Source organism: Anolis sagrei, chromosome 3, assembly GCF_037176765.1.
Source record: "Anolis sagrei isolate rAnoSag1 chromosome 3, rAnoSag1.mat, whole genome shotgun sequence".
Taxonomy (NCBI): domain Eukaryota; kingdom Metazoa; phylum Chordata; class Lepidosauria; order Squamata; family Dactyloidae; genus Anolis; species Anolis sagrei.
The window spans coordinates 40851881-40875350 of record NC_090023.1 but is presented as its reverse complement, the minus strand read 5'-3'; the positions used below and the strand labels follow the sequence as shown (position 1 = coordinate 40875350).

The following is a 23470-nucleotide window of genomic DNA, read 5'->3' as shown; positions in this document are numbered from 1 at the left end:
CCTGTTTAGTTGTGAAACCGATCAGGATATAGAGTGGCAGCCTCTGCTCAATGGGGTTACACTCCCCCTGAGGACACAGATCCGCAGTCTGGGGGTTCTCCTGGACTTGGCACTGACACTTGAAGTTCAGATGTTGGTGGGGACCAGGAGGGTCTTCACACAGTTTTGTGCACCATCTGCGACCGTACCCCGAAAACCCTGACTTGGACATAGTGGTCCACGTCCTAGTTACATCTAAAAGGGACTGCTGCAATGCACTCTATGTGGAGCTGCCTCTGAAGATAGCTCGGAAACGGCAATTAATGCAAAGGTTGACTGCGAGATTACTAACTGGAGCAGCTTATAGGGAACATTCTACACCCCTACTGAAACAGCTGTATTGGCTGCTGACAGGTTTCCGGTCCAAATTCAAAGTGCAGGTCATTACCTTCAAAGCCCTACACGGTTTGGGTCCAATCTATCTTTGAGACCACATCTCCCCCTATGAACCGGAGTGAGCTCTAAGATCTATCAGGGAGGCCATCTTCTGGGTCCCGCCTTTGTCTCAAGCACGGTTGGTGGAAACGAGGGAAAGGGCCTTCTCGGTGGTGGCCCATCGACTTTGGAATGCCCTCTCCAGAGAAATTAGGCTAGAATCAAGAATCTGAAAACTTGATTCTTCAAGCAGGCCTTTGAACATGATTAATATAATCAGTTAATTATTTATTCCTGCACTCTATGTGACCGGCACTGACATGGCTGTATTTTAATCAGCAGTAATTACTGTATTTTATTGAGTATTTCCATCTAACTAGAAGGGGTTTATGCTGTTTTATATACATTATTGGTTTTATATAAATTAACAGTGTATATTTCTGCACTACTAAGTGCTTGTAGGCTGCTTCAAGTCCCTTTTGGAAGATGGTGGTGAGATATAAATTAAGTTTTATTTATTATTATTTATTATTATATTTATGGACATCAGGGGCTGAATACAAACTAATAAGAGCTCAGTGACCTTCACACATCTTTGTAATAGATGGAAACAAGCAAGTTGTGCAAAGGTAGAGTCCCAAGTAAGTTTCATGATCCACTTCACAGAAGGCAAACCACAGTGACGTTGAGAGTTAGTTTGTCAAAGGATAGAAACCGAATACAAGCAGAAGTGGGAAATCTTTTTGCCCCAAGAATCTCAAGCCAGTGGTGGTGGGCATAGACAAAGTGTTAAAAACCCGCTTTGGCGTGGATTTGAATACTGTCTGGAAGCGCCCTCATACACACAGAACCACACATACAGGGTCTCAAAGTAGTAGAAGTTAGCACATTGAAGAGGAAAGCACAACTGTCTATCCTCAAGAACCACAAAAGATGTAAAAGAGTCTTCAACAATAATTACGTATGTATTCAGACTTAGTTAGTCTGTATACAGATCTTATCTGCTTAGTCAGGAATTTTATGCTTTAAAAGCCTACTATAGCTATATTAAGTGATTAAAAATCATCACAATGTCAACTATAGCTTGACCTTTATGAGTTTACAAAAGTGGGTGATGAGATAAGTGGGGAGGTAGAAGACTGAGATGACTAATAGCTATGCAGTGGTTGCAAAAAAAAAATCCTTGCTGAATTACAAAACACACAAAAACCTTGTTATGCCCTAGCATTATCTTATCGCTTACCATTTGTGATACACACACACACACACACACACACACACACACATGCTCCATTCATATTGCCTAGGTAGAGGCTATCAATAATGATTAGCTCCGTATGTAATGAAATATGCTTGGAGTGTCCTCAGTAGATGTAATTGCTAAATGGTGACTGTAATTTTTTCTTTATGACAGCTGTTTTCTAAACATCGTTCATGCATAGGATCTAAAAGCTGTGAACTGAATGTTACCATCCCTAATCACGAGGAAGGAAATGCCTGCTTTTAATCTGATCAAACTCGAGATCCGATTTGGCCTTGACAGCAGAAAAAGAGGAAAGCAACATTACAGTTGAACAGACTTAGGGTGCATCTATACTGTAGAATTAATGCAGTCTGAGCGCACTTGATCTACCTTGACTTAGAGCGATGGAATCATGGGAGCTGTAGTTTGTTGAAGCATCAGCCCTCTTTGGCAGAGAAGGCTAGAGAATTTGTAAAATTACAGCTTCTATTATTCCATAGCACTGGGTCATGGCAGTTAAAGTGGTGTCAAACTTCATCAATTCTACTGTGTATTCCGAGAAATACCTACAGAGCAAAAAACCTTAACAAATGTTTGACTCCTACAGAAGTGAAAATGTAGCTCATCAATTTGTGGACTACATTTTCCCCATCAGGAAGAATCTTGGTTTTGTTATTTGCAGTGTCATGTTCATTATGACTTTAGTTCCACAATTAGAAGCTGTCTGGGGAGAGGAGTTATAATTGTCAAGAGTGGTTTAGTGACAAAATTCCTGTTTCCCATTTCTACCCGCATGTGTCAGCAAACAGAGTTCCTGTTTTCAAAACATTTAGACTAGGTGAGCTAGGTGGCTGCTCCAGCATATTGCTGACATTTCAGCAATGTTTGTTTGAAATGTGGTCTTCACTGGAGACTTCAAAGATGATGATGAAGATGATAACTTTATTTTTATACCTCGACTCCATCTCCCCGAAGGGACTCAGGGCAGCTTACAAAGGGACATGCCCAGCAAATACAGATTAATAACAAGCACAGAAATACAGTAAGCAACTAAAAACAATAAAATCAGGCAAACATCATAAACCAATATCATGGCTCAACAACAAAAAGTGGGTTCGGGCTCATGATTCCTAAATGCGATTATTCCAATGCAGTGCCAAGGGCAAGTGCAGCAAACGGAGGGCTGGGCTAGGAGGCTAATGCCCTTACATTATTAAAGTGTTAGAAGTGCTAAAAGGGACCAAGCCAAAGTGCAGGAGCCTAGATAAGGTCAGAAACGTATTTAGTGAGCTGCCTAATTGAAGGTACAACAGAACAACCAGGTTTTTAATTCCTCGCAGAAAATGGAGAGAGTGGGGTCCTGTCTGATCTCTCTCGGGAGAGAGTTCCACAGCTGAGGGGCCATGACAGAGAAGGCCCTTTCCCTCGTTCCCACCAACCACGCTTGCGACGGTGGTGGAAGTGAAAGCAGAGTACGTGCTGGTTCGTAGGGGAAGATGCGATCGCGAAGATAAGCTGGTCCTGAACCTAAACCCAAGATAAAAAGAAACAGTAAAAGACATCTCTATCTTGAGAGGTCTGCCTAATCCAGCTCTTGGAAAAGCTATTTTTTTAAAAATTACAACTCCTGCAAAAAAGCTTCTCCTGGGCCTAAAACAATTGGAGGTGCAAAACAAGGCAAAATTGCCACCCCTTAGAAGGCATTTGGGAGTATGTATGGGGAAAAGGATTGCATTTCCTTTCAGGGGATGTTTCAGGAATTTGGAAATACAATATTTGAAGTTCAAGTGCTCACAATGTCACCCTCCCTCGGGGGAGCGTGCTTGCTCCATCAATGTTTAACATTTACACAAATGACCAGCCACTGCCAGAAGGGACAGAGAGTTTAATCGACACTGACGATCATGCCATCACCACTCAACAGGGAGCTTTGAAATGGTTGAACAGAAGTTCTCTGAAGCTTTAGGTGCTCTTACTGCCTATTATGGGGGAAACCAGCTGATTCCTAATCTATCTAAAATGCAGATGTGTGCTTTTCATCTTAAGAACAGACAAGCATCTCGAGTTCTGAGGATTACCTGGGAAGGAATCCCACTGGAGCACTGCAGCACACCCAAATATCTGGGAGTTACCCTGGGTTGTGCTCTGACATACAAGAAGCACTGCTTGAATATCAAGCAAAAAGTGGGTGCTAGAAATAATATTTATGAAAGCTGACTGGCACAACCTGGGCATCATAACCGGATACAGTAACAGCATCTGCCTTGCGCTTTGCTACTCTGCTGCTGAGTTCACATGCCCAGTGTGGAATTCATCGTACCACGTTAAAACAGTGTATGTGACTCTCAAAGAGACATGCCACATTATCACAGGATGTCTACGACCCACAGCACTGGAGAAATTATACTGTTTAGCTATTATTGCACCACCTGACATCCGTCGGGAAGTAGCAGCCAATAATGAAAGGACCGAGGCAGTGGCATCTCCGGCCCATCCTCTGTTCAGATATCAACCAGCACACCAACGTCTTAAATCAAGAAACTGCTTCCTAAGATCGAGAGAGATACTTGCAGGAACACCTCAGCAAGCGAAAATACAAAAGTGGCAGATTAAAATCAAGCACCTTAATCAGTAGCTGAGACCAAATGAGAAACTCCCTCCTGGGCACACAAAAGATTGGGCGACTGGAAGGTGTTGAATAGACTGCGCTCTGGCACCACGAGATGCAGAGCCAACCTTAAGAAATGGGGCTACAAAGTGGACTCCACAACATGCGAGTGTGGAAAGAGCAAACCACAGACCACACACTACAATGCAACCTGAGTCCTGCCAATTGTACAATGGAGGATCTTCCCACAACGATACCAGAGGCATTCCAAGTAGCCAGCTTTTGGTCAAAGGACATTTAGCATAATGCCAAGTTTCTTTAACTTTGTGTTTTTAAACGCATATTAACTGTACTCTCAACTTGCTTCTGACACGATAAACACCCCCCCCCCCCCGTGCCCCAGGAACAGGTCTCTTGTAAATAATGAGTCTTGACTGCTTTCCCAAAGGGAAATCATCCCAACGTGTCTCACAAAAATATATTGTTTCAGGACAGTCCTTCGCTTGAAAAGCTAAATATGGCAAGAACAGAGAAATCTAAAGGGGATGCAGAGGAGGTGCTACAACAGAGGCAAAATGAGGACATTGCCTTTCTAAATGATAATTCTGCCTCCACAAATCAAATATTCCTTCAATTCCCTAATGTTTAGCATTGCAAAGAGTGAGATGCTGAAATTCATTCATACTTAGAACTGTTGACAACTGTATCTCCCTTTTCTGTGGATATCTACGTTTAACTCTAGATGCTCAGTAGATATTTTGTGTCAAAGCAATTCTAGAAATTTAGGGAGTGAAGGAAAATTTCATTTAGGAGACAGAATTCTTATTTGGGTGCCATGACCTCATTTCCCCGTCCCGTAGCTGCAGTCCTTGCAGAATAGTAGGTAAAGTCTTTCTCTCTCCACTTCAAACCTGTGAATCTTACCACAGCTATATTTATCATGCCCAGAGAAAATTCCCCATTCTATTTACACAAACCTAGTTGTTTGCATTAGTCTTGCATGCATATTAATTTCACCCATTGCAAACACACTTGGGATATTTATATGAATTTATATGAATATTTATATGAATTTATGGTATTCCGTGATTTTTCCAGCTTCTTCTTAAAACACACCCTTATCCAGATACTTGGATTAATCCCCAAAGCCTTACTTCAAATTGAAAATGAGTTTCAATACTCGACATGTAGTGTGATAATTGAGATTTCAGTGTTGGACTATCTAAGACCTCAGGAGGCCAGTTTCAAATGCCGTTTGGCAATGGCAACCCACAAAGGGTCCAGTGTAGAATTAATGCCGTTTTAAGTAACATGGTCCAATGCTATGGAATGTTGGGAGTTGTAGTTTGGTGAGGCACCAGCATTCTTTAATAGAGAAAGCTAAAGGCCTTGTAGAACTACAACTCCTGGGATTCCACTGCCTTCAACCATGGCAGTTAAATTAGTGTCAAACTGCATTAAGTCTATAGTGCATAGATGCAACTTTATCCCAAATCTAGTTTCAAACTAAGCCTATGGAAGTTGTAACAAATGTCTATGCCTGCAGCAAAAGGGCTTTTTCCTTCTTTCTATTGCCACCTAGTGTTGAAAAGCCGGTAGTAAATTGTTCATTTGTTGGGTTGCTCCAAGTTTTTCGGGCTGTATGGCCATGTTCCAGAAGCATTCTCTCCTGACGTTTTGCCTGCACATATAGCAGGCATCCTCAGAGGTTGTGAGGTTTGTTGGAAAGTAGGAAAATGGGGTTTATATATCTGTGGAATATCCAGGGTGGAAGAAAGAACTCTTGTCTGTTGGAGATAGGTGTGAATGTTTCCATTGGCCACCTTGATTAACATTGATTAACATTTGATGGCCAGCAGTTCTCAAGGTGTGGCTTCTTACTGCCTGGGGGCATCCTTTGTTGAGAAGTGATTAGCTGTCCCTGATTGTTTCTTGTCATTTACTGTTATAATTTTAGAGATTTTTAATACGGGTAGCCAAGTTTTGTTCATATTAATGGTTTCTTCCTTTCTGTTGAAATTGTCCACACGCTTGTGGATTTCAATGGCTTCTCTGTGTAGCCTGACATGGCAGTTGTTAAGAGTGTGTTTCTGTGTTTTCAAATAATATACTGTGTCCAGGTTGATTCATCAAGTGCTCTGCTTCCTTACTTTACTTACTTACTTATTTAGACGATTCCTCATAGCTCGAGGATGATTGTCTTCTAGATGTGGTGTCATGGCAGTGGATCCATAGGTGGCTGTAGAGCCCTATTTTTCAATCCGCATATTCTCCTGCAGTGAGGACATTGGTTTCCAGATGGAAAGCAGTCCCGGGCAGGGGTGGCTTGATGCGCCTTCCTCTTGGCACGTTTTTCCCTTTCGCCCTCCATTCGTGCCTCTTTGAATTCTGCAGCACTGCTGGTCACAGCTGACCTCCAGTAAGAGCGCTCAAAGGCCAGAGCTTCCCAGTTCTCAGTGTCTATGCCACAGTTGTTAAGGTTGTTATTAAGCCCATCTTTAAATCTCTTTTCTTGTCCACCAGCATTACATTTCCCATTCTTGAGTTCGGAGTAGAGTACCTGCTTGGGGAGATGGTGATCAGGCATTAAGACAACGTGGACAGTCCAGCGGAGTTGATGGTGGAGGAGCATCGCTTCAATGCTGGTGGTCTTTGCTTCTTTCAGCATGCTTACATTTGTCCGCTTGTCTTCCCAAGAGATTTGCAGGTCAGGCTGAATTAGTCTGTAGTGCCTTTCATGTTCCTTGATTCGTGTTTGGGTATTGTTGTGTTTGGTGGTCCCTATGTAGACTTGGCCACAGCTGCATGGTATAAACAGTAGACTCCTGCAGAAGTGAGAGGATCTCTCTTGCCCTTTGCTTATTTATTTCATATCAAAAGCATTGCATAAATTAGTATAAAACCGATAAAAATAGGAGTGCAGGTGGCTGGCTACACATATCTTTTGACCAAAAATGGGCAACAGCAATGTCGTTGTCTGGAGCCTCCAACAATTCTTCCTCTGTACATGAGGCAGGGCATAGTGGACAAGCATACAGATGCAGAGTTGTCTGTTCTGCTCCACAGTCACATAAGGTGTGGGATTCTTTTAGGTAGTGCCATTTTGCCAGGTTGTCTTTTAATCTTTGATCCTTTGCTGAATGTAGCATTTGTTGGATTTTCTTGGTGGGTCTGCAGATTGTTTGTATGTTGTGTTTCCTCATCAGTTTCCAGTAGTTCATTTGCTACAGCTGGATAGAAATCATGCAGAACTCTAGAAGTTGTTGGAACACAGCTCCCATCTGGATAGTGAGAAATGCTGAGTCTGGGAATTCAGAAACATCTGGCGAGTTGCAAAATTCCTGTGTTATGGTTGTTTAAAAGTGCGATTGTATTACACAATGAATCCTGTGAACCAGAGCAATATAATCAAATGTAGCAAATGGTCTTGTTTACACATACAGCTTGTAAAATTGTGGCAATGCTTATGTGCAGATGGTTAAAAAAAGAGATTTATATGCACTTGCATAATGATCCAGAGCAGATTAGGATTCTCATTTGCATGATCACCACCAACTGGGAATTAAACTTAACCACATTATGCACAAAAGGGAAATGCATCTAACAGGATTTGGATATATGGGGATCAGATTAAGACTCCAGAGCAGTATTTTGTTGAGAATGCTAAATATCCCTCCAAACTGCAAATCTCAGGATGTTTTCACAGCAGTGAAAGTGAAACCATGGCTCTATAATTCTCTCCTATAAAACTACTGTACTCTCATGCCATCCCACCAATATCGAGAACAACTCTCTAACATTATAGCTCTATGTTCCACTTTATTGGAATGGCAATACCGCGTGGGTTCCTGGGGCGTGTAGTTTGGGCCGAGAAGTTTGGAACGTTCAGCCAGGGAGCTCTCGGGCCTCACTGAACTACAAGACCCAGAATCCCACGGGGTGAATTATCTCCGCGTGGCAGGACTGATCTTAATTTCTGCTCCTTTGGCAGAGCTCTTTTCCCGGACTTCCGATTTATGGAGCTCAGCCTCTTTCTAGTTTTGGGACGTGAGTTTGCTGTCTTTTCTATAGCTGTCATTTGCAAAGAGGTTGGGTGACTATGAACTTTCTCTCTGCCATTTGCTTAAAATGATTCCTGATGATATGATGGCAAAATCTTGAAGAAATGAGCATCACAAACACTTATTTTTATAATCCTTTTTGAGCCGCTCTAATTGCATCTATACTGTAGAATTAATGCAGTTTGAGAGCATGGCTCAATACTATGGAATCCTGGGATTTGTAGTTTATTGAGGCCCCAGCATTCTTTGGCAGAGAAGAATAAAGACTTTGTAAAACTACAATTCCCATGATTCCATAGCATTGAGTCCTGGCAATTGAAACAGTATCAAATTGCATTATTTCCACAATGTAGGAGAAAAGCAGAGTACAATTGTTGTTGCTGTTATTGCTGTTGTTATTATTATTATTATTAGCATTGCCTATAGGACTTCAAAGGAGACCCCGGTGGTGCAGTGGGATAATAATAATAATAATAATAATAATAATAATAATCTTTATTTATACCCCGCCACCATCCCCCCAATGGGGACTCGGGGCGGCTAACATGAGGCCAAGTCCAAAAATACAATACAGCACAATAAAATACAAAATGCAAATAGTTATTTATTATTATTTATTTCAAAGTTTTCTATACCGAACTTCTCAACCTCATTGAGGGACTCAGCCCAATTTCCAACCATAAAAACACATACAATCATTAAAATATCATAGATCACAATTACAGTAACAGATTACAATTACAGTAACAGATTTGAAATAACACTATATATAAAACTACGGTGGTCAGTCATCGTACTAAAATCAAACCTACATCATCTTCCATCCAGAATCCTAGGGTGTTGTCTCATTCATCAAAAGCCTGACTCCACAGCCACGTCTTCACCCATTTCCTAAATGTCAGGATAGACGGGGCGGTTCTGACCTCCGGTTCCAGAGAGTTCCAGAGTCGCGGGGCCACCACCAAGAAGGCCCTGTCCCTCGTCCCCACCAGGCGCGCATGCAAGGCAGGTGAGACCAAGATCAAGAGCAGGGCCTCTCCAGATGATCTTAATAATCTTGATGGTTCGTAGGGGAGAATACGTTCGGAGAGGTAAACAGGGCCGGAGTCGTTTAGGGCTTTATAGGTTAACACCAGCACTTTGAATTGTGCTCGGAAGCTAATTGGCAGCCAGTGGAGCTGGTGTAACAGCGGAGTGGTGTGCTCCCTGTACCCAGCACCCGTTAGTAATCTGGCTGCCGCGCGTTGGACTTGCTGCAGCTTCCGGGCAGTCTTCAGAGGCAACCCCACGTAGAGAGCGTAGTTACAGTAGCAAAATAAAACAAAGCAAATTAACACAATATAAAATTAAACAGGATGGCAGGCCAAATGGATGAGATACAATGATAAAACCCTGGGTGAGGTAGGAATAGAAAATATGTAAGTGAGGGGAGCCCCAAAGGATAAAACAGTGGGGTAAGGCTTTCAGTTTAGGACGGAGGAACGTGCATCATAGTTAAACCGCTGAGCTGCTGAACTTGCTGATTGAAAGGTTGCAGGTTTGAATCCGAAGAGCAGGGTGAGCTCCTGCTGTTAGCACCAGCTTCTGCCAAACCAGCAGTTCGAAAACATGCAAATGTGAGTAGATCAATAGGTACCGCTTTGGCAAGAAGGTAACGGCACTCCATTCAGTTATACCAGCCACATATCCGAGGAGGCATCTATGGACAATGCCGGCTCTTTGTCTTAGAAATGGAGATGAGCACCCCCCCCCCACCCCCAGAGTTGGACACAACTGGACTTAATGTAAAGGGAAAACCTTTACCTTACCTATAGGACTTCAGCAGTCTAAATCCAAAATAGACCTGTGATTTGCTCCAACATGTGCTGGTTAATATCCTACATGTCTAATTATTTAAATATTTTGAAAACTATATATTCATTGTAATCCACATATAGCAGACTCTCAGTTAACCATATCTCAAGCAACCAGAACTCTCAAGCAAAAAAAAAAAAGAAGACTACCATTGCATACTGCATTCACAAAACCGTTTTGATAATTCGGTAGAACTGTGTTATATTAACTTAGTTTTGTCTTAATTTGCCTTTAATGACTGTATTGCAATATTTGCATCAAGTCAATATAGAGTTAATTGTATGGTGCAGTATAAGGTAAAGGTTTCCCCTTGACATTAAGTCTAGTTGTGTAGGACTCTGGGGGGTGGTGCTTATCTCCATTTCTTAGCCAAAGAGCCAGTGTTGTTTGTAGACACCTCCAAGGTCATGTGGCCGGCATGACTGCATGGAGCACCATTACTTCCCCACCAAAGCAGTACCTATTGATCTACACACATTTGCATGTTTTCGAACTGCTAGGTTGGCAGAAGTTGGGGCTAACAGCGGGAGATCACATTACACCCCGGATTCAAACCGCCAACCTTTCGGTCAGGAAGTTCAGCAGCTTCAGCAGTTTAACCCACTGTGCCACCAGGTGCTCCATGGTGCAGTATAGAGTATAGTAATGGTTAGGCCTATTTTTAATAGTGACTCTCAAGCAACCAGAAAATACATTTGTTTGGCATCTACCAATCCCCATAGGTGTCAGTTAACTGAGACTCTACTGTACATTGTTTTATTTGCATTGCGTCAATTCACACTTCCATTATTTTTGCTGCAAAATATCATTGTTATAGCCTTCATAACCAATCTCTCTTCTTTCTGCTTCATCAGCACTTTGAACTTGTGAACTCTAAGCTAAAGACTATATTTTAAAAATGAATGTACTGCATCGGTTGATGAGGGATTGCAAGGCTTTTAGCCATCCATGGGCAAAGATGTTCCAGTCCTCAAATGCAAGGACATGCTGCTTGAAGCGGAGGCATTTCGTGTCCAAAAGCAGGACTCCTATCAAATATGCTTCATTTTCAGAAGTTCAACAATTGCAGGAAAAACAGTTCACTGGACTTGCCTACCCTCTCCAAGATCTCGAAAAATATCTCGCCCCTAACCTGGACACCTCATGCTTTCGTCTTTTCAATCCCAATCGTGATGACATCAGCAAAGGAGAGAAATTTTTCATTCCGTCCCGAGAAAATCTCATTGATTATTACTCTTCTGCTGTCCGGATGGATCACATCCCACAATTATCCCTGCCGGAGGTGAGGTTAAATGAAACGATAGTTTCATTATTAGAGGCAAAACTGTTGCTATATAGATGCTTATCCAAAACAGGGGCAAATGTAATCAAAGCTGCATTGTGTAAATGTTGAGGGGATGAAGTGCAAAGGAGGATAAGGGCACATTGAAGTTTTGAGTGGAAATCTGTGTTACTCTTGATTTTGCAATATGGGCTTCAATGTAGCTGTCAAAAACAAGTTTCTGGTCCTCATTGTAGAAAACCAGAAGCTGCTGAAGAAGACAAGACACAGATATTATAGTTGCTGATAACTACCTTGACATAGGTAGGCATGGAGCCCCCAGTGGTACAATGGGTTAAATCAGTGGTTCTCAACCTGAGGTCCCCAGATGTTTTTGGCCTACAACTCCCAGAAATCCCAGCCAGTTTACCAGCTGTTAGGATTTCTGGGAGTTGAACGCCAAAAACATCTGGGGAACCGAGGTTGAGAATCACTGGGTTAAACCCTTGTGCCAGCAGGACTGCTGACCAAAAGGTCAGCATTTCAGATCTGGAGAGCGGGCTGAGCTCCTATCTATCAGCTCCAGCTTCCCATGCAGGGACATGAGAGAAGCCTCCCACAGGATGGTAAAACATCCAGGGGTCCCCTGAGCAACGTCCTTGCAGACATTCTCTCACATCAGAAGCAACTTGCAGTTTCTCAAATCGCTCCTGACACGAAAAAATAGGTAGACATCAAAATGTGCTAAAGTTCTTGCAATAAAATCCAAAGAATATCTTCTAATTGGAGCTATTAGCTGGTATTTGAACTATATCATCTGCCCTTAAGATATATGCAGTGGATCAAATCTTGAAATAAATGGGAATTTGAGCAAGCTTTCCAGTAAGATGCTAATCCATACTTCATGTGTAACACCAAGTCCCATCTTTTTGTCACCACATACTTTGCATTATTTATTTTTACCGCAGCACTTTGTTGCGGTAGTGTGTCTTCAAGGCAAATCCAAATTATGATGACCTTTTCATGGGACTTCCTTAGTAAGTTTTATTCAGAGGAGGGAATGGAAACAACTACAGGACAAATTATTCTCAGCCCTGTTTTAAGATATAACTTTGCACACTTACTCTCCTTAGAGCTTGCAGAAATCTTGTCCATTGAAATAATGAAAGACCCCATAGAATTTCTGCAAAGTCTCAAATTCCCAAAATAACTTTTTTTTCTTTTTACACATGGCGTGATGCATTGCAAATATTGTGATGCTACACAGACAGTATGTCCACATCCTCTGAGGAAGTGTAAAACTGCATTGGTAACTAGTGCCATTTATAACCACAAATTGGATTATATAGTGGTTAATAGACAACAGATGAATGACAACTTGTTTTAATAAGACACCTTTTCCATTGGCTGGGAAAGAAAAAGCTGCAGTGATTTTAACTTCTTTTCCAGGTTTGTTTTTTAGGACGAAGTAATGTGGGAAAATCCTGCTTGATAAAAGCCTTGTTTTCATTGGCTCCGGATGTTGAAGTCAGAGTTTCCAAAAATCCAGTAAGTGGCATTTGAAGTTTATTATATTCAATATGAATCCAACTTGAAAGCAAGATATTTTGGCTCTTTTTCCTATATTGTGAAATGGTTGGAAGAAGAGAGTTGTAAAGTTGCTACTATAATGAGTAACATTGTCATTCTTATATTCACCAAGCTACATTATTGAGGAAGATAAAGGATATTTATTAGTTGTCTGAAAGCCCTAAGACGCTGTTCTAGCTCCCGGCACACTTAACCTAGAATTTCTGTATAGAAGATTTTCCTCGCTGTGTAGCTGTGGTCACTGTTTCAGCTGATACAGAGATGCCACCCTGCTGTGTAATATAATTTTGGCTCTGTTCACATATTATACTAAATTTGTTGTGCAACACTTTGGCATTAGATAATAGAAAACAGAGGCAAGCAGAATATGAGCCGCGTGCAACCCCAGGGCCATTTTTCACATATCTCACATTTTTGGGCTCATGTTTGTGTCTTCAACTCTTAAAATCATAGACTCCTAGAGTTGGAAGAAACCACAAGGACCATTCAGTCCAGTGTGTTATGCAGTAACACACAGTTGAAGCACTCCCAACAGATGGCCATCTAACCTTAGTTTTAAAACTCCCAGAAAGGAAGACTCTGCCATATTCCAAGGCAGCAACATTTTCTACTGTTGAACAGCTTTGCTTGTCAGGAAGATCTTCCTAATGTTAAGTATACACACTTTTCCACCAAGTTTGAGCTTGTTGCTCTATGACTGAAGCCCCATCTACTCTGACCATTTAATGCAGTTTAAACTGGCATTGGTTTCACTGTGTAGGTGATTACATAGGAAACACACATATAAAGTTAACAACAAAAGGAATGGGAGTGGGAAGTTAAATCAGCGAGGACCAAGAAGATGGGAGCATTTTATTGCTAGTCTTAACCACAATGAAGAGGTTTTTCAAAATCACGTTTGCGGAGCTGGTTTCCAAAAGGTAACAAATCCATCTGAGCAAATTTTACATGCTGAGAATATGTATTCTTTTGCTCTACAATATAATTTTCCAGCCCTGTACCAAAGTGACTTGAGACATTTTGATGGTTTTGATCTGTACATAATATTCTCTTCCTAACTGAAAAAAAGACAAAAGAAATACTCATTTTTTTCCTCCAGGGTCACACAAAAAAATTGAATTTCTTCAAAGTGGGAAAATTCTTCACCTTGGTGGATATGCCAGGCTTTGGTTACAGAGCCCCCAAAGACTTTGCAGAAATGGTGGAACCTTATTTAAATCACCGTCCAAAGTAAGACTAAATATAACAGCTGTTACAATCTGAATCTTTTCTACAGTATGATCTGGTTGCTTTGTGTGTGTCAGGAGTGACTTGAGAAACTGCAAGTCGCTTCTGATGTGAAAGAATTGGCTGTCTGCAAGGATGTTGCCCAGGGGATACTAGGATGTTTGATGTTTTACCATCCTTGTGAGATGGGGAGTTGGAGTTGACAGAGTGATCTCAACCTGCTCTCCCTGGATTCGAACTGCTGACCTGTCGATCCGCACTTCTGCCGGCACAAGGTTCAACCCATTGTGCCACTGGGGGCTCTGGTTGGGTTAGAACAGGGGCCTCAAACTAAGGCCCGGGGACCGGATACGGCCCTCCAAGGTCATTTACCCGGCCCTCGCTCAGGGTCAACCTAAGTCTGAAACGACTTGAAAGCACGCAACAACAACAACCCTGTCTCATCAGCCAAGAGCAGTCCCACACTTCCTACTGAAATATTAATATGTTTATATTTGTTAAAATTGCTCTACATTTTAATTATTGTATTGTTTTAAGTGTTTTTTGCACTACAAATAAGATATGTGCAGTGTGCATAGGAATTCATTCATTTTTTTTTTTCAAATTATAATCTGGCCCTCCAACAGTTTGAGGATCTGTGACGTGGCCCTCTGTTTAAAAAGTTTTACGACCCCTGGGTTAGACAGTATAATGTTAACAATCTCATTTTATAACTGAATGGTTATAACTTCTATAGAGGTATGTGCTGAGGGCACATGAAATAGATTCCTGTCCCCAGAGAAAGACGGGATATAAAATAAATAAATATCTGTCTTAATTGTGAACATATAAATATTTTAAAACAAATAACCTTGCACCTCTTTAGAGGGAATTTGGCCCTCTAGATATTTTCCCCTACAACTCCTATTAGACATGGCTACTAGGATTGTGGAAGTCAAGTTCTGAAAATCTAGAAGGCCCATTGAAACCCACCCAAGCAACAAAACTATTCCAGGTTATTGTTCACTCCAGAGTGGTGTGATCACCTGGAGTCATCTGATTGCCTTATCATCCTGCCAAGTCTTAAGAGCCTAGTGTAAATGTAGGATTGACTATATATGCTCTTGAGCTAAACTCAAAGTTTGTTGTTGTTGTGTGTTTTAAAGTCATTTCCGACCTGCATCAACCCTAAGGGTTTCTTAGCAAGATTTTTTTCCAGAAGAGATTATCTATTGCTTTAGTCCAAGGCTAAGGGCCTTTCCAGACAGACCCAATATCCCAGGATCTGATTCTAGGTTTTCTGGAATCAGATCCTGGGATTATACACACAGCCAGATAATCTGGGATAAACAGAAAACTTGGGATCAGATTCTGGAATATAGGGCCTGTCTGGAAGGGTCCTGAGAGAGTTTGCTTTGCCCAAGATAACACAGTTAGTTTCATGGCTAAGTGGATTTGTACTCTCACCTCGAGTCGTTATCCAATGTTCAGCCACTAAACTCTGCTGGTTCAAAATTAGGAAAGAAAAATATTAGTCTAAAATGGTTGCTAACGATAGATGTGTGCCATGTTTCTATTTTTCTCTAGTTTGCAACGGACATTCTTATTAGTGGATGCCCAAATAGGAATTCAAGAAATTGACAATATTGCTATAGAAATGTTAGAAGAATTTGGGATTCCTTATGCTGTGAGTTGTGATTTTTGTTTAAAAAGACACAAAGTGGGTATGCAATGTATTGAACTTTTGACTTAAATGTATCTAGTGCAAATGGAAAAAAATGCAGGTACAAGTTATGTCTGTAGCGCACAGCACAGTTTTATTTAATTTTAAAATAATTTTAATTTAATGTTTTGAGAATTTCCAAATACAGTACACTAAAAACGAAATGAGAAGTGCATAGTATAATTAAAAATGAAAAACAGAACAGCCAGAAACCGAAAAAGAAAAGTAACGAGGTCTGGCTTCTTTTAAAGTGGTCTACATAACATATACAAAATCTTACTTCTCCAGCAAAAGAATATTTTATATATCTCTTCTCCTAATACAAATATACTAATTATCAAAACACAAAAAGAAGTTATATCACTTCTTTTTTTCTGCAAAAAATGATAATCAGGGGTTCCCAATACTGTATTTCAAAAACATCTCTAATGATATATTTTTTTTTTGCTAAAATGGCTAGTTTGCCCATTTCAGCTAAATTGTTTACTGTTAATAATCAGTCCTCTTTTTTAATACAATTACATTCTTCCACTTTTGAACATACATCAGCCCTGCTGCAGTGGGCCTATATTATAGTGATCTTCCATATTTCCTTCAGGTATGGAATGTTGTGTTCTGTATTTGAACCCCAAACATTTTGACTTTTTCACATGTTCACCACATATAATAAAATTCCCCTTTGCGCAGTGCACACTTACAACATGTTTGAAATACAACTCCGCTGTTATGTCAGCTCCACTGGCTGCTGATTTGCTACCAGGTTCAATTCAGAGTGCTGGCTTTGGCCAATAAAGCCCTAAACAGTTCTGATCCAACTTACCTGTCCAAATGCACCTCCCTTTATGAGCCAACAAGAGCTTTAAGATTGGCTGGGGAGGCCCTGTTCTCGGTCCCACCCTCTTTGCAAGCGCGATTGGTGGGAACGAGAGACAGGGCCTTCTCAATGGCGGCCCCTCGGCTGTGAATAGGATATTACGGAATTAGACTTCAACAGCCTGAATAATGACTATGGATAAGTATGAGATCAAGACTCATCGCTTTATATGGTTTTTAAACAGTTTTATTGTTTATGTGTTTTAATTGTTCATATGTTTTAACAATTTTATAATTTGATAGGGTGTGTTTTATTATGTACATGCAGCATTGAATTTTGCCAGAGTTTGGCCTTGAGTCCCTGGGGGGTGAGAAAGGCAGTAGTAAAATGAAGTAAATAATAAATAAATAAAGTAATATTTTCACCATGTTTTCTGGAATTATTGTATAAAAAATATCAATATCATAAAACAAAATTTTATTTTAAAATATTCTCTGTGACATTGTTTTTTCAGCTAGTTTTAACAAAAATTGATAAAGCATCAAAACGAGTGATGGCAACAAATGTGCTAAAGATTCAGGACTTTGTAAAGGAAAAAACACAAGTGTGCTTTCCTCAGCTCTTCCCAGTCAGGTAAAGCCTTAGTAAGAACATCTATGGTGTGCAAATGGAATAATGATGTTCATACTCATAAAATATTTATCTTTGTCTCCACAGTTCTTTGTATTATTCTGGAATCCATATACTGAGATGCTTTATAGCACATGTTGCCGGACATCTTCCCTTGTCTTCATAATGATACTTTGTGAGCAGAATAATCAAGGCTCATCTCCGAGTAGAAGCTTCCTCATCAACTAAATGAAATTTATCCAATTTAATTCTCTGTGTATTTTTAAAAGCTCTGTAAATAATTTGGTTACCATAAATGCTATTTAAGTTTTGTCTTAAAACAGCTTCAGCTTCAGTATTACATTACAGGGTGGACACATTTTCCCATCTTTCATTTTAAATGTATACTTGAAAACAGTATATACTTCTTGCTCAGATTTCTAGTAAAAGGCCTCTTAAATAAGAGATTAGACCAGGGGTCCACAAACTTTTTAAACAGAGGGCCAGGTCACACTCCCTCAAACTGTTGGAGGGCCGGATTATAATTTGAAAAAAGGATGATGAATTCCTATGTACACTGTACATATCTTATTTGTAGTGCAAAAACTACTTAAAAACAATACAATAATTAAAATGAAGAACAATTTTAACAAATAGAAACTTATTAGTATTTCATTGGGAAGTGTGAGCCTGCTTTTGGCTGATGAGATAGGATTGTTGTTGTGGTTGTGTGTTTTCAAGTCATTTCAGACTTAGGTTGACCCTGAGTGAGGGCCGGGTAAATGACCTTGGAGGGCCATATCCGGCCTCCAGGCCTTAGTTTGAGGACCCCTGGATTAGACTGTGTGAATAGTGGCACTAAGAGGTGGTTTAACAGTGGCCATTCTTGAGCACAGATCTGAGTGAGTATTCATGACTGAGAGCCTTTTCACACAGCCATATAACCCAGAATATCAAGGCGGAAAATTCCACAATATGTGCTTTGAACTGGGTTATCTAAGTCCACACTGCCATCTATTCCAGTTCAAAGCAGGTAATGTGGGATTTTATTCAGCTGTGTGGAAGGAGCCTGAATCAATAATAGTTTTGGCTCAGTACATGTTACACAGCTTACACCTTCAGCCTGTGTTCCTATTTATGCCACCCTGCTTCTAGTTGAAGAAATACAAATTATCGCTCCTAGGCTCACTTTCTAGATACAACGCTAGAATCAAACATAAAGTTGAAAACCAGGGTTTAATCAGAATAAGAAATATAGAATTAAATACATCACATTCTAGCTCCCCTGAAGGTGAGATTTTATATCCAGTAGTATTTTAGATCCATGTGACAGCGCTGTGATCTTACATTTCTATTTGATAAAAAGGGTGAGACTTGATGACCCATGGAGTTCTCATTGCAAGAAAAAAAAAGGCACAGAAAGGAGAAAGCTGTTTTCTCAATCCTTCAGGGCAATTAGGAAACACAGAGATTTAGGAGCAAAGAAATTTAAAAGAACATCTGATATGTCCTTCCTTTGTTTTGCCTGCTACAGAATCAGAAAAAACACCAGAAAAGGTTTTCATTACAAATAAGTATTCACATCTAATTTTGTGTTAGTTTCCTGTTACCTGGATTATTCTTGATAAATATGTATAGTGGAATTGTTCTATGATGATGCAATACTGTTTTTCATATCAACAGAACTTTTCTGTACACAAGGTTATAAGTTGCTGTTCAAATTGCTGTGCTTTAGGAAAAGTCTACACCTTAGAAAGTGTTTTTCAGGAGGTTTTTTTTCCCTTTCCATTCTGCAGAATGCCAAAATTAAGACTCATTGATTTCCTATTTTTGAAAGGGTTGGTACTGTTCCATTCTATGGGAGGAGGCCACAAGGGGGCGCTAGACAGAGAAAGACAGACCATTTTACAGGGGAAAGGGAGTTGAAGGAATTATACAATTTACCCCTTAAGGTTTAACTCAATCTTATATAAGTCAGGGCAGGTTTGGGGGCCAAAATTATGATTTTTACTCTGACTTGTGTGGATAAATTGAGAGTTATTTCATGAAGAAGGGAAAGCGCCTGCAAACCCCCTTTCTCCCGTTAAATAGACTATCCTTTTCTGTCTAGCGCCTCCTTGTGGCCTCCGCCTGGATAATGGAAGAGTACCCCCAAAGCTAAAAGAAAGAAAGAAAGAAACACACATATATATGGCTGAAGTTATACTTTTAAAATGTACCTGCTCTGACTTACATACACATTCAGCTTAAGAACATATCTCCAGAACTTATCCTGATCATAACTTGGGCCTTGCCTGTAGTATCTTCAAAACGAAATGAACCTGAGTTAGACAGGCCCCTGAATTCAGACAATGTTAAACAATGTTTATATATACACGCACAATGCATAGAATTAAAATATCCACACTGGACTGATAAAAGAATGGTTATAATAGTATTCCCAGACCTTCATTATATGCAATCTTGTACATGTCACTCAAGGTAAATCATCCACGAAAGGAGTGTTGTGATCCGCATCAAGTTACAGCTTCATTGCTAGGTTAAGGAAATAATAATAATAATACTTTATTTATACCCCGCCTCCTTTCCCCAACAGGGACTCGGGGTGGCTAACATGAGGCCAAGCCCAACAATTACAACAAATCTAAATAAAATACATATAGCAAATAATAACATCAAATGAAATATAAACAAAGCAAATTAATACAAAATCAAATACAGGAAATGAAATTATGAGCTGAGCTGGTCATGGTGTGGGGATTGTATTCATCCCTCAAAGGCACGCCAAAAAAGCCAGATTTTTAGGCATATCCTGAAGGCTGCCAGGATGGGTGCTTGCCTAAACTCTTTGGGTAGCGAATTCCAAAGCCAAGGGGCCACCACGGTGAAGGCACTCTCCCTTGTCCCCACAATTCGCGCTTGCGATTGAGGGGAAAGTGAGAGGAGGGCCTCCCCAGAAAATTGAACAGGTCGTACAGGTTCATAGAAGGAAATATGATCACAAAGGTAGGCGGGTCCCAAGTTACTCATAAGAAACTTGCTTATAACGACTTACTTCCAAACTTAGTCAAAAGTAGTTCAAGAAGCACTTTCTTAGATTTTCAAGAATGAGGTCCTTTATTTCTTGGGGAGATGAACAGGGAGGATGCCTGCCATAGATGCAGGCAAAATGTCAGGAGAGACTGCTTCTGGAACAGCGTGAAAAACTTACAACAACCCAGAGTGAATGTTGCTAATTTCCACTGCAGTGTAAAGATGAAGGAGAATGGAAATGTGTTGTCGAAGGTTTTCATGGCCGGAATTGATATCGAGCTCCTTTTTTGGAGGGTTCTCCCAGCGAGGGGGAACCCTGGAGACCTCTAATGGGGTCTTGACCTTGGCGAGCTGCCAGCAGAAGCCAATCCAAAGCGCACAATATTAAGAATTAATCTCGCCAGAGGCTGAAGAGGTACCCAGCGACCGAAGCGTTTATTTAGCGATTCAGCTGAAAAGGATGCATTACAGGGATATTTCCTCAAGTAAGCATACAGTACAGTGATTTTCAGGCATATTTATACAGACAGAACAAAGGAATCCTGGCTTGAATCTCCCGCCCGCCTCCTGTCAGTCCCCTCTGTCCTGGTTGGCCGGCTCTGGAACAGCTGGGAGGAGGCTTGGCCGCTGGTCCCACCCTCCCTCCAATCGCCGGCCGCTGTTGCCTCCAGAGGGCCAATCAGAGCCCTCGGAGCGCCTCCAGAGATTGTCCAATCAGCGGCCAGGAGGCGGGCTCTAGTTTGACAGCGCAGAGGGGCGGAATGCCTGGGAGGCGACTGCCAGCTGATGGAACACCTTTTGTCTCTTCACGGCAGGGAGGCGGATGGGGAGAACAAGGGATTTCCTGGGTCTTGATAAAAGATGTGTATGAGCAACAAAGGGAGGCTATGGATGGTGTCTGGATCTCAACCCTGTAGGCAAAGGAGATCCTTTGACACAAGGGAGCATACACAAACACCATAATTGATGCAATCAGTCTGTTTATCCGGGCTTCTGGCTGATAAAATCTCTGACTTTTGTTTGTCTGAACTCTGAAAAACAAAGCCATAGATTCGCCAGTATTTTCCATGCAATGTCAATATGAATGGAGCTTCTTCCAAGGAAATTGGATTTCCTTAACTGTAAACCCCTGGTCACATATTCTTTTGTAGGGCAAAGTTCAAGAGGGGAAATGCAAGGAAAGGGTGAGGGTACATTTCATCACATTTCATTACATATTATACATATTTCATATATATTTTCTTCATAGGCTTTCATAACTCATAGATTTCATAGGAAAGATCCCCATCCCGTCCCAGCAAAGTTTATTAGAAAACCCACAGCAATTAATAAAGGCAATCATCAGAGTCCCTGAAGTATTATTCTTTGCACGAAGGCATGCACCCACAGGCGGGGGCCATGCTTCTCAAGCGGCTGGTTTGGAGTTCATAGAGGAAGTCCGTGGCGCTAGGGCACCAAGTCAATCAGAGAAGGCAGAAAGATCCGCAAAGAGTCCGCAAATGGTGGAGAGTGGGGCAATGTCCTTTGGAGAACTACATTTCCCTGATCTTTGGGCCAGGGTCCAGTGCACAAGCCAGAGAATTCACAGAGAGGAAACAGGAACCCAGTTATGTGTGCTGGGTCAGGAAGCGGCAGAATCCATTGTCTGGCCCTTGGCGAACTACAAATGCTTGGGGGGGGGGATGCTCTGCATCAAATCCTCCCTTCGAGGCTGGGAAATGGTTACACTCATTTCCTCAAGCCTCGACAATTCCCCCCCAAGCACCCAGGGCCTCTTTCTAGACTGATTAGATTGTATTCTGTTGATTATTTCGGGGCCCAACTCAAGCAACAACAGCAGGACCCAGCCGGATGGGGGAGACCAGTGGCAGAATGTCCTTTGGGTTGGAGGAAAAAAAAGACTGAAGTAAGAAGGCGAAGACGGTGGAGGCAGGGGATGATGGAGTCTGTGATGGCAGCCAGCATGGAGCATTCAGGAGTCCCGAGTGAGTTCCCAATGAAGAAGGATAGCACACGGTGGAATTCTCCCATCTGGCAGTGGTCCTCAGGCCTCCTGGGGGCGCTGGCTCCTCCCTTGGCGCTTGGGGGAGGGAGAAGATGGGGCACAGTCTGGCTACTCCTTCTGGCGTGGCGCCTCCTGGTGACCGCAGACAGGTCCGGCTCTCCATCATCACAGAGACTCAGGGGTAGAGTCTAGGACAGTCAGAAAGAAGGTTTACAGCCCCCTCCCACCCCCCCCTTCCCAGCCCAAGGGTAGTTAGTGGGGAAACAAAAGGGAAAAGAAACTCTCATACCTAGTGGGGACGTCAGTGGTCTCCTTCTGGGCCACTCCTCTGCACAGCCTCTGGAACGGGCAGGGCCTCCTTCCTTCATGGCAGTTGCTGTGGGATCCTGGTTGCTCCTCCTGCGATGGCATTCCCCCGTGGGGGCTCAGATCAGCCTCTAGGAGGGGCTGTCTCTTCTGGGCGGCATGGGGTCTAGTCCTGCTCTCTGTGGGATCCTCCTGTGCCATCTGGGTTCCACACAGGAAAGTCCACAGACCTCCCATTGTTCGCCTCACCCAGGTAGTTGTCCTCAGCGGCAGGAGTGGATTATGGGTCCCACAGTTCGACCTGGGCCTCTTCACTGTGCAGAGGGGACCCCTGGACCTCGACGCCCCCCCTCATATTTAAGGCAGTTAATGGGATAATTTAGACATACACATACATGCGCTCAGGGAAAGGGGAGGGAGGAAGGGCCAGGAAGAAAAAAAGCATCCGAGGGACTGCGTGTGTGAGAGAGACTTAACCATAGATGTGGGTGAAATGTCAGGAGGGAATGCTTCTGGAACATCCCTTCCTTAGGTTTTTGGAGAAGGAGGTAAGAGGGAGCAGCAGGATTCCTCTGGGAGATAGAGGAAAGAATTCACAGAATACTGGCTTCTTAGAAGATGGGAGGGGAGGGAGAAGAGAGAGAGAGAGAGACCCAGCAAACTTTATTTGGCAAAAGGAAACAGGAACAGGAAAAAAGGTCCCCCCCCTACACCTCCCTTTGTTTGCAAGAGGAGAGAGGGAG

At 41.9% G+C, this 23470-nt stretch overlaps 1 protein-coding gene across 2 annotated transcripts; it reads left to right on the top strand.

Annotated features, from left to right (window-relative positions):
- The first annotated feature begins 8123 nt into the window (after positions 1-8123).
- On the top strand, positions 8124-19806 carry GTPBP8 (GTP binding protein 8). Of its 2 annotated transcripts, none has more exons than XM_060770758.2 (7): positions 8124-8312; positions 11035-11462; positions 12891-12989; positions 14131-14261; positions 15825-15924; positions 17289-17407; positions 17492-19806. In XM_060770758.2, the coding sequence occupies exons 2-7, from the start codon at positions 11079-11081 to the stop codon at positions 17568-17570; spliced, it is 912 nt and encodes a 303-aa protein (XP_060626741.2). In that variant the 5' UTR covers positions 8124-8312; positions 11035-11078; the 3' UTR covers positions 17571-19806. The 2 variants fall into 2 exon arrangements, with proteins under 2 accessions (XP_060626741.2, XP_060626742.2); XM_060770759.2 differs by having other exon boundaries at positions 8124-8353.
- The last annotated feature ends 3664 nt before the right edge of the window (positions 19807-23470 follow it).

Coding starts and splice junctions, on each gene's coding strand:
- GTPBP8 (XM_060770758.2), top strand. CDS start 11,079: ATGAATGTACTGCATCGGTTGATGAGGGATTGCAAGGCTTTTAGCCAT. Junction 12,990..14,130: donor TCAGAGTTTCCAAAAATCCA/GTAAGTGGCATT, acceptor TTTTTCCTCCAG/GGTCACACAAAAAAATTGAA. Junction 15,925..17,288: donor AATTTGGGATTCCTTATGCT/GTGAGTTGTGAT, acceptor TTGTTTTTTCAG/CTAGTTTTAACAAAAATTGA.